The 11,630-nt window shown below is 44.7% G+C and overlaps 1 protein-coding gene across 2 annotated transcripts in view; it reads left to right on the top strand.

The window, feature by feature from the left end:
* Window positions 1-11,630, top strand: part of CDK6 (cyclin dependent kinase 6) — a 295,151-nt gene that overhangs the window by 2,013 nt on the left and 281,508 nt on the right. For both annotated transcript variants that reach the window (XM_063921385.1, XM_063921384.1), the window contains exon 2: window positions 51-523. In XM_063921385.1, the coding sequence (XP_063777455.1) occupies window positions 285-523 (239 nt within the window). In that variant the 5' untranslated portion in view covers window positions 51-284. The remainder of the gene's footprint in view (window positions 1-50; window positions 524-11,630) is intronic.

The following is an 11,630-nucleotide window of genomic DNA, read 5'->3' as shown; positions in this document are numbered from 1 at the left end:
ACTGTGTTAGACGCTTCACACTCACGTATTACTGTCTGTCTCTCCTCCAGATAATGTGACCTCCTCGAGTCGGTGCTATCTATGTACCGCTTCCTGCAGCTTGCTCTCCAGCTGTGTGCGGCTGTGTCTGCAGCTGTCTCCCATAGCTTCGGCAGCTCCTGGTCATCTCAGTCCTAGGTAGCCCCGGCAGCCCTGTGCACACCTGGATCAAGACGAGGAGGAAGACTGAACCTTGGACGTCCGTGCCTTCCTCTCTCTCTCCTTGTTGTCCCCCCCCCCGCACAATGATGATGACGATGGATAAAGACGGACTGGCAGAGCAGCAATATGAGTGTGTGGCAGAGATAGGAGAGGGGGCATACGGCAAGGTTTTCAAAGCCCGCGACCTGAAGAATGGAGGGCGCTTTGTGGCCCTGAAGCGGGTGCGGGTGCAGACTGGAGAGGAGGGCATGCCGCTCTCCACCATCCGGGAGGTGGCCGTGCTGCGGCACCTGGAGTCCTTCGAACATCCCAACGTGGTCAGGTGAGAGTGAGAGCTGGTCACATGACTAGGTTGGGTGGTCTGTAGAGTGGAGAGGTGTCAGTAACAGACTTGCGTCTATTTAACTCTCAGTATATCACCGTTCCCTCTGTTTTCTCGCCAGCATGGTCCACCTGCAGTCCGTGTTCTTCTCCTCTCTTTCTAGCTGCGGGAACCTGTGCTCAATTCATTGGTGTCCTGGATAGTATTTTCAAATTAGTCACCTATCTCATACCAAGTTATTGCACTGAGAACAATGGGGAAAACAGGAGCAAAACATTGCCGCATGGTTATATATTGCTATGTCTGTGGAATTTATGTGGTAAAAAACAGCCGCTGCAGAAACTCTTGGTCATACTTTGTATAATTAAGGTGGTTCTCTTCAGGGGTTCTGAGTGATCATGGAGTGCTGTTAAAGTCTAGCTCTTGGTGGCTTTCATACTTATATGACTGATGAATGCATTCTCTAATTCTTGGCTCTACAACCTGCGGCCCTCCAGCAGCTGTGGAACTACACATCCCACCATTCCTTGCCACAATTTTGCTATTAAGACATGCTAAAACTGAGGCAGGGCGTGCTGGGATGTGTAGTTCCATAGCAGCTGGAGAGGTTGAAGACCCATGCTCTAATTCAAGCACGCTGTGAGTAAGGATTTGTGTTTTTTAATGAATCTCATTTTAAGAGCAGTGGGTTGAGAATATAGGGGCAGATGTATTAAGCCTGGAGAAGTGATAAAGCAGTGATAAGTGCAAGGTGATAACACACCAGCCAATCAGCTCCAATATGTACATTTACAGTTAGGAGCTGATTGGCTGGTGCGTTATCACATTCCACTTATCACTGCTTTATCACTTCTCCAGGTTTAATATATCTGCCTCATAGTCCTATACCGTAATGGGAGCTTCATGCGATAAAGCATCTCAGGGTCAGCTGGCTTATAAAGATAATCCAGAATACCATAAAGATAACTAGTCACCAGCCTCTATATTGCCCTCTACATATATGGATATAGCAAAATACAAAACACAGGGCTCCTGTTGCACTAATTATACCCCTTTTTATACCAAAATCCCGGGCAGGACCTAGGATTTTGAACACAGGAGTTTCCTAGGTTTGACCTGGCTTCAGACCCCATTTACACTGTCCTTTGTTGTTCCCAGGTCTGCGACGTTCACCCTGAACCTGGGTCCAGCCTGCTTTTCCCTATGGATGTCATTAAAAATGGCCTTTATAGAAAGGCTGACAAAGATGAGGTCACAAAAGTTAACAAAGGGGAGGGGTGGGGCCTGCTCCCAGCATTGCAGCAAAGATGGCTGACTGAGCACGTGTTTGTGTGTGTACCTGAGTTCCTGTTTGTTTGCAGCTTTCTGCTGTTTTATACAGTTACATAGAGCTTGATTCGTCTTCTGATGCTGTGTCACCTTCTGAATACTTCAAGGAGGACAGCGCAATTCTTGTCTGGGAGGGCCAGATTTTGACGCCACTATTTGCGTAGAAGGAGGGAGCTGATAACATCCAGCGTCGCATCCATTATGCAATTGAGCAATGAGAACATAAGAACACCAGCGTATGGGACTGGACAGACGAGCATTCTACCCGTTAACAATATGTTTTGCTGGCATTCTAGTAAGTAGAACGCCAGCAGGACATATTGTTAATAGGGACCTACTGCACAAGGAGAACCTTGATCCCTATTAAGAACAGTATCTTGTTTTCTAAACGAATGACTGGCAGATGTATGAACTTCAGTAGAACTGAAACGAGGAGAATTTCTCAGATTTGATGGGTTCGAGTGTCTCTAACTTGTTGACGGTGCGATCACTAATTTAATTTGTTCTATATTACAGTCTGAAGTTTGCAGACTCTTATTCGTAGTTTGCGTTTCAGGTTCTTGTTAAATGTTAAGATAAATGAACAAATGTTGCATCTTTTTTTATTTTTAATCAGACCATCGAACATTGCGTTTGAGCTTCGCCTTTCGTTGTTCGCTGTGTGGATAGAAACTGTTAAAAAATACAATATAGTACAGCCATCATACATGGTTGATCTGACGCCGCATGGTTGTAGCAACTCAAAGATGGTCAGCGTAAACTCCAATCTTTTGTCCTAGCTAAAGTTTGAGAACGTCTAGCGAATTCTGATGAACCAGTTCAAGAACCACTTTACCACAAGCTCTACTGGTAATTGTGGAACAGTATATTCATTTACTTTCTGCCATTCCTTTAGAATCAAAGACAGTATACACAGCATGTCCTTCTTAAAAGGGTTTTATACTTCTGGACAACCCCCTCCCCTTCCTCTGACAGTTAAGGGCCCTACAGACTGGGCGACCCGCCGCCAAGCTGCCCGACCGCCAATACGGCAGATGGACGACCCGGCGGCGGGGGGGAGGTGACGGGGAGTGAAGTTTCTTCCCTCCCCCTGTCACCCGGCGCCATAGCAATGCATGCTAATATGGACAATCTCGTCCATATTGGCCTGCATGCATAAGTGACGGGGCACCAACAATGAACGAGCGCGGGGCCACGCATCGTTCATCGTTGGTGCCTACACACTGTACGATATGAACGAGTTCTCGTTCATTAATGGACGAGAACATTCATATCGTGCAGTGTTATCTGCCAGTGTGTAGGGCCCTTTAGAGCTTCTGAGCCTCACCTTCACCTTTAGAGAAGCTAACCATAGCTTTCAATGACCCTAGAGACAACAGCTAAGCACTTGCACTGTAGCATCATTACTGTCTAGTCTACAGTATATTGCTATTTAAACGTCTTGTTGATAACCAATACAGACCAACTGGTCTGGCCTAACAGGCGTCATGCAATTAATCTCCTCCTGTTTCTGCAGCTTTGAATAACCCCCAACTCAAATGTACTTCTTATTGGTGTTGGTCAAGAACAATGGTGGGCTTGCTGGGGAGGGGGGGGGGGGAGAAGGGGGTTGATTTCTCAGGGAATGTCCCCTCCATGTCGCTAATTAAATGGGCACTAATTTAATCAAGCAAGAGGGGTAATGCATGAATCATTAGGCATGGTCCCCAGTTGGAGGCTATTGAAGTGCTCATCTACAGTCCAAGTTCCACAGTGGTGTTCTCTTTTTAATAATAAATATCGGGAAATTATGAAGGACGCACATATGCAAATTGTATCCTGTGCCAAGAGCTGTGTAGAGTATTTAATTTATTAGTAAGAAAATTGACAACAGTCAATATTCTCTGGAAATGAGTTCTAATAATGCTAGATAAATGATTGTACTTAAAACTAGACGTGTTTTGACTGTATGAATATAATAATATAGATTTATTTTGCCCATGTGCACATTTTGTTAGGTGGATGCCTGTTCCTTAATGACCTTAGTTAGCTACAACAGTTTCTGCTAAGGATAACCCCACTTGCAGCTGACCGTGACCCTGAACAGAGGTGTTCCCTTCAAATCACATTTTTTTTTATCTACTGTCACTAGCAAAAAAAAGCTGGCAGCCATTAGACCAGCGAAACGCGTTGAGCTTCACATTATTGACCACCAGCACTGCATCCACTCTTGTTCTCTCTGGTATTAATTGGACTCTTTGGGGGAGATTCAAATGTTTGAAAAGTCGGTTGGGTGTCTGTTTTTCCCTGTCTATTAGATAGGAAACAACAGACACCCAACCGACTTTTCAAACATTTGACTCTCCCCCTTTGCCTCCATTGGACTTCCAAAAGTGTTCTACTACTGGGACCCGGAATTCTCCCCTACTGTACTGCCATTTGGATCTCCACCTGCAATTGAGATCCTTTGGGGACTACACCTGCAAGGACTGGGTAATACAACACTTTAAAGCAAACCAATGGCCATGATGAGGAATGAGCCCTAGCCAGAAACTGTGCACTGTAATCGGAGATAGAAATAAGTGGTCATCATCATCATCATATATTTCTCTGTCAATAACTCAGTCTAGACAGAGAATTGTGACAATTTTTTAATATTTTAATTTATTTTATAGTGTTTGCTTAATAAATTATTGTAAATTGTATTCAAAGTGATTTACCGTCCCTTATTGGACTAACAGCCGGCGCCAGTATATATATTTTTATCTTTTAGGCATCATTCATTAGGGACTGACAGCCCCCCCCCCCCCCCTATACAGGCTGCCGCTGACAGCGCACTCATAATTTTCCGTTTTGTAATTTCATTAAAAAATGTAATTTATGATAGAATTAAGTATTGTGATTTGTTTGACAAAGTAGGTATCCCTTTAATATGTAATTAGTTGCTCTCCCTGTACGCCTGCTTGGTGACCTGGAACATGTGTCCTGCTGGGTGGTCTGGAAACTGTGACAGTTACTTGCACCCACTCACTAAGCAGGTATTTTTTTTTAAATCGACTCCTCTCCTAAGGGGGTGAGAAGGGGTAAAATGTTCTGCCCAGCAAATCTTTACCTGGTTGAATCTGGACACATGGGGGTAAATTTACTAAGATAGGAGTTCTATGTAAGATGGGATGTTGCCCATAGCAACCAATCAGATTTCAGGTATTATCTTCTAGAAAGTGCTAGATAAATGAGAAGTTGAATCTGATTGGTTCCTATGGGCAACATCCCATCTTAAATAGAACTCCCATCTTAGTACATTTACCCCATCATCTAGTTATTATTATTATCAAGGTCCACAGCGCCAGGGGCGTCGGAATGGGGGGGGGGGGGCAAGGGGGCAGCTCGCTCCCCCCAAACATGAGAGAGGCGCCATCCATCCCCTGCCTGTGTAAGCCACCGCCGCCGGCTGCAGAGGAGCCGCTGTGTAGTGTTACTGCTACTATAGTGCGCGGGCAGCGGCAAAGCCGGCCCTAGGCATAATAGGCAAATGCGGCGTACGGGAACTGGGCGGGCGCCGCCGCGCGCACGGGGAGGAGAGGAGGAGAGGAAGAATCAGTGATCTCACCTTATCACCAGCAGCTGGGGGCGGAACGGGGAGCCGTGCCGTGAGTGCGTGACAGAGAGTGGGGGCGGGTTCTAGCTGTGTGCACTACTGCCTGTTCCCTCTCTTTCTCCTGCAGCTCAATCACAATCTGAGGTGAGCAACCTGCCTCAGCATATTCTCACTGTAGCTGAAACCTGTGTATGTGTGTAAGCCAGTGTGTGTCTAATGTTATATACCCTACCAGGCTCTAATGTACTTGTAACCAGGTCCCCCTCACCCAGGCCCCAGTATGTGTGTTCCCATGTCCCTCATTGGCCCCACTATGTGTGTCCTCATATACCTCACCCAGCCGACAGGATGTGTGTCCCCATATCCCTCACCCGGCCCCAGTATGTGTGTCCCCATGTCCCTCACCCGGCCCCCCAGGATGTGTGTCCCCATGTCCCTCACCTGGCCCAACTATGTGTGTCCCCATATCCCTCACCAACCCCCCAGTATGTGTGTCACAATGTCCCTCACCTAGCCCCCAGGATGTGTGCCCCCATGTCCCTCACCTGGCCCCACTATGTGTGTCACCATTTCCCTCACCCACCCCCCACTATGTGTGTCACCATGCCCTCCCAGACACCAGTATGTGTGCCAGCATATCCCTCTAAGCCCCTATGTATATGTCACCATGCCCCCACCCCAGTATGTGTGCCACCATGCCCCAGGTCCCAGTATGTGTGCCACCATGCTTTACCATGTCACCATGCCCCCACCCCAGTGTGTATGTCACCATGCCCCCACGCCAGTGTGTATGTCACCATATCCCCCCAAGCTACTATGTGTATGTCACCATCCCCCTCCCCAGGCCCAGAGTGTATGTCCTCATGCCCCTCACAGGCATATGTGTGTATGTTACCCCCCTTTCCATGTTCTAGGGGTCACCAGACAAAATCTTGCCTAGGGCATTAAATTGGTTAGGGCCGGCTATGGGCAGTGCTGAAGCAGCCTGCGCCCCCACCTCATCTCCGGCAGTGCAATGTGTATAATGGGCTTTACCAGGGGTAATGTGTTAAGCGGCTCTACCTGGCATAATGTGTACAAGGAGCCACTCACTCCCAGCTACTTCGTAGAGTTCCGTACAGGTACAAGTGACCTTTCTAAGGTGGTCAGAAGTTAGGGGCGCCAAACTGAGATTTCATCTTGCCCCCCCCCCAACCAAAAAACGTTCTGACACCCCTGCACAGCGCCTTACAAAGTACAGAAATATAAAACAAGAAAAAAGTGACTTACAGTACAAAAAATAGGACAAGGATTTAGGGGGAGATGTACTAAGCCTTGAAAAGTGATACATTTCACGGTGATAAAGTACCAGCCAATCAACTCCTAACTGTCATGTTACAGGCTGGGTTTGAAAGTGACAGGAGCTGATTGGTTGGTACTTTATCACCGTGAAATCTATCATTTTTCAAGGCTTGGTCTATAAACATGTCTGCATCAGCAGTCACAATACCCAAATAAGCAGCGGGATGACAGATCACAAGGGTTAGTTGCCATCGGAGATAGTGAGGTGGAGATGAGGATATATGGGAGGGAAGAGGGCCCTGCTTGTGAAACTAAAAAGAAGTGAAAATTTTGTTTTGGGAGGAGATGGCTGTGGCGTTCTTCGTATCAGCGAAACTATTTCAACATACCCGTTTTATATAAGAACATATTTACTCGCATTCATAATAGTTTTGCATATTTTTGTTGTTGTCTTTCTTCCTCTTAAGAGTTGTATTCAGTAAGGGAATTGCCTAGTGCGTGTTTGGCATTTTATTTATTTTTTACTCTGCTTTGGCGTCTGCACCCCTGTATCATTCATTAAATAAAAAAATGCATGGATGAGATGCATAAAAAAAAACATACTTAGGCTTCGAAATTCAATACATTTTATCAACAGAAATATTAAGTTGACTGTTTTTGAACTTTTTTTTTCCTATAAATACACAGAGACTTATTGGCAGGGAAAAGGGTCATCTTTGTTTAAATAATAAGATATGAGGAGGGAAATAGTGTTGTCAAAGAAAGAACGACCCCACACAGCGTGTTGCTGTTTGCTCACTACCCCAATCAGGCCTAGATTTCTCTCTCTTCACCACCTTCCCATCCTCATAGAAACATAGAAACATAGAATTTGTCGGCAGATAAGAACCACTTGGCCCATCTAGTCTGCCCCTTTTTTTTTTTTTTTTTTTATATTTTTTTTTTTTTTTTTTTTTAATCACTAACCTTATTTGTTCCTTATTTCTTTGTAAGGATATCCTTATGTCTATCCCATGCATGTTTAAATTGCTCTACTGTCTTAGCCTCTACCACCTCTGATGGGAGGCTATTCCACTTGTCCACTACCCTTTCTGTGAAATAATTTTTCCGCAAATTTCCCCTGAACCTCCCCCCCTCCAGTCTCAGTGCATGTCCTCGTGTCCTATTGCTTCTCTTCATTTGGAGAATGTTTCCCTCCTGGACTTTGTTAAAACCCTTCATATATTTGAAAGTTTCTATCATGTCCCCCCTTTCTCTTCTCTGCTCCAAACTATACATATTGAGATTTCTTAGTCTTTCTGGGTATGTTTTGTGATGTAGGCCATGCACCATTTTAGTTGCCCTCCTTTGTACAGTTTCTAATGTATTAATATCCTTTTGAAGATATGGCCTCCAGAACTGAATACAGTATTCTAGATGAGGCCGTACCAATGACCTATACAGTGGCATTATTACTTCTTTCTTTCTGCTGCTGATTCCTCTCCCAATGCAGCCAAGCATCTGACTAGCCTTCCTCATTGCCTTGTTACATTGCTTACCTGCCTTTAAGTCATCTGAAATAGTGACTCCTAGATCCCTTTCCTCCTCAGTAGTTTCCAGTATAGTGCCATTAATACTGTATTTAGCTTTAGGATTTTTGAGACCCAAGTGCATGATTTTGCATTTTTTGGCATTAAACTGTAATTGCCAGACTCTTGACCATTCCTCTAGTCTACCTAGATCCTCAATCATTTGTTTTACCCCACCTGGTGTGTCTACCCTGTTGCATACCTTTGTGTCATCTGCAAAAAGGCATACTTTCCCTTTAATCCCATTTGCAATGTCACCAATAAAGATATTGAAAAGCACTGGTCCAAGTACAGATCCCTGGGGTACTCCACTGGTAACATTTCCCTCCTGTGAATGCACTCCATTTACCACAACTCTCTGTTTTCTATCCTTCAACCAAGATCTTATCCATTCAATAATCCTAATATCCAATCCCAAACTTTCAAGTTTATTTAGCAGTCTGCGATGTGGAACTGTGTCAAAAGCCTTACTAAAGTCAAGATAAGCTATATCCATGGCTCCACCTTTATCCATCACTTTAGTCACACAATCAAAAAAGTCAATAAGATTTGTTTGACATGATCTTCCCCCAGTGAATCCATGCTGTTTGGGATCCAGTAAATTGCCGGATTTGAGATGATCTACAACTCTTTCTTTTAAGAGTGTTTCCATCAATTTCCCTACTACTGATGTAAGACTCACTGGTCTGTAGTTGTTTGCCTCTTCCTTGCTTCCACTTTTGTGCAGTGGGACTACGTTTGCTCTTTTCCAGTCCCCTGGAATTTCTCCTGTAGCTAATGACTGGTTGAATAATTCTGTCAATGGTGCTACCAGCACCTCTTTAAGTTCTTTTAGTATCCTTGGATGTATCCCATCTGGCCCCATAGATTTGTCCACTTTCAGCTTTGAGAGTTCTGTTAGGACCTTCTCCTCTGTAAATGTACTTGTTTCATTTTCCTGAATATCCCTGCAACTTAACTGTGGCCCCTTCCCCTCTCTTTCAGTAGTAAATACTGAGCAAAAATAATCATTAAGATGATCTGCTATTAAATTGTCTCCCTCAACAAGATTCCCAGTGTCCGTCTTTAGTTTTATAATTCCGCCTTTTGTTTTTCTTTTTTCGCTTATATACCTAAAAAAAGTTTTGCCTCCTTTACCCACTGACTGGGCCATTTTCTCCTCAGCTTGTGCCTTTGCACATCTGATTACCTTCTTTGTCTCCTTCTGTCTAACAAGATATATCTTTTTGTCTTCATTATTTTGTGTCTGCTTATATTTCCTAAAAGCCATCTTTTTTGCTCTCACAATACATATGACATATGTGAAAAGTAAAGGGTGTCCAGCGGTACAAACAATTGAATATCGTCCGTCACTTTAGGCAAGAGCTGCAGGCGAGAGAAAACAAAATTGAATTCCTCCCTTGAAAAGTGAAAGGTGAACCCAAAGTTCTTTGTGATGTGGCTGTACTAATGACTATGAGGCCAATTATCTAATTCTGCCAATGCACCAAAATGTGAAAAACTCATGTCGCCCTTTTGACCTGTCGATCTACTACATGTCGACCTAATGGCAATGTCGACCTTCAGTGGTTGACCTAATGAGTGTCGACCTAAGTTGGGTCGACCCAACGACCCATACCCCTCATTAGAGGCGGGATATTCCAATTTAACAAACGCTGTTATGCTTGCGAAGACTGGGGGGATGCGTCACATACAAAATGTGATGCTTGATACATCCTGTCCTAGATATTACATTGAGTTGTGTGTGTGTGTGTGTGTGTGTGTATGTGTGTATATATATATATATATATATATATATATATGTGTGTGTGTGTGTAATGTGCAATAATAAAAATGTAATGATATGATTATCAAGCCCAATGACAATTTAAATGCCATGTTTGAGGTGTCTCCCCCACAGTTAAAGGATCATTGACAATTTTGTGTCCATTCTACATATTGGATCTACACATCAGGCCTGCGTCAGTGTTCATTGAAGTGCATTCAAATGTGGACAGTTGTGTGACTCACACTTACTCATTTGTGCTATTGTGTTTTTCATTGAGACTTGTACAGTATATGACAAAATGATTGTGCAAAAAGAATCTCACGCCTAGTTATGCACCAGGTTTTAATGGAGTTCAATTAAACTGGAATATGTCACCAAGACCGCGTACCTTTATAGTGCTAGCTGAGCAAAGTAAATAAATTGTATATCTCACTATAGTTGATTAGTTACAACATATAACTGGGCGCACACTAGACGATATGCTCCATGAGCGATATGATTGAACGTTTTCCCTTGAAATTCCCGGAGTCCCGGACTAACGATATTGGGGGTTATTCAGAGTTGTTAGAAAACCAAAAAGCACACTAATGGGCATAACCATGTGCAGTGCAGGTGGGGCAGATGTAACGTGCAGAAAGTTAGATTTGAGTGGGTTATATTGTTTCTGTGCAGGGTAAATACTGGCTGCTTTATTTTTACACTGCAACTTAGATTTCAGTTTGAACACACCCCGCCCAAATCTAACTCTCTCTGCACATGTTCCATCTGCCCCACCTGCCGTGCACATGGTTTTGCCCATTAGTGTGCTTTTTTGGTTTGCTAATAACTCTGAATAACCCCCTTTCTCTTACGTCCTACAGGATACTGAGGTCCATTTAGTACTGTGGGGTATAGATGGCGTCACTAGGAGCCATGGGCACTTTAAGAATTTGATAGTGTGGGCTGGCTCCTCCCTCTATGCCCCTCCTACCAGACTCGGTTTAGAAAATGTGCCCGAAGGAGCCGGTCATGCTGAAGGAAGCTCCTGAAGAGTTTTCTGAATTTATTTTCTATGTTTGTTATTTTCAGGCAGGGCTGATTGGCAGCCTGCCTGCTTCGTGGGACGTAGGGGGGTGGGGAATGGGCCAATCTCTTGAAGGGTTAATAGTCCCGTTCCCCGCTGACAGGACACTGAGCTCCCGAGGGAACTATTTGCAAGCCCCACCACGGCGAGCGTACATTCCCGCAGCACGCAGCCACCCCTAACAGAGCCAGAAGAATGAAGAGTGGTAAGTACTGAGCCAGACACAGTACACGACTGCGTCTCAGTACACTGTACACAGTACCCAAACTAGCAAACACAGCCTTAAAAACAGTTCTGCTCCATTTTAAGCACACAAATTACCTCAGCCAGTATAAAAAAAAGCGGGAAGACCGCGCGCCATTGAAGGGGCAGAGCTTCACTATTAGAGGATCCAGCAGCTCACCAGCGCCTTTTTCCCTCTGCAGTGGACACAGACGCTGACTGACAGGGACGCGCAGCTCCTCCAGTGTGACTCCAAATTACCTCAGCAGTACCAGGGGTTCATAGCAGGGGGGGGAGCG

Source organism: Pseudophryne corroboree, chromosome 5 (assembly GCF_028390025.1).
Source record: "Pseudophryne corroboree isolate aPseCor3 chromosome 5, aPseCor3.hap2, whole genome shotgun sequence".
NCBI lineage: Eukaryota > Metazoa > Chordata > Amphibia > Anura > Myobatrachidae > Pseudophryne > Pseudophryne corroboree.
This window is presented reverse-complemented; position numbering and strand designations above follow the sequence as displayed.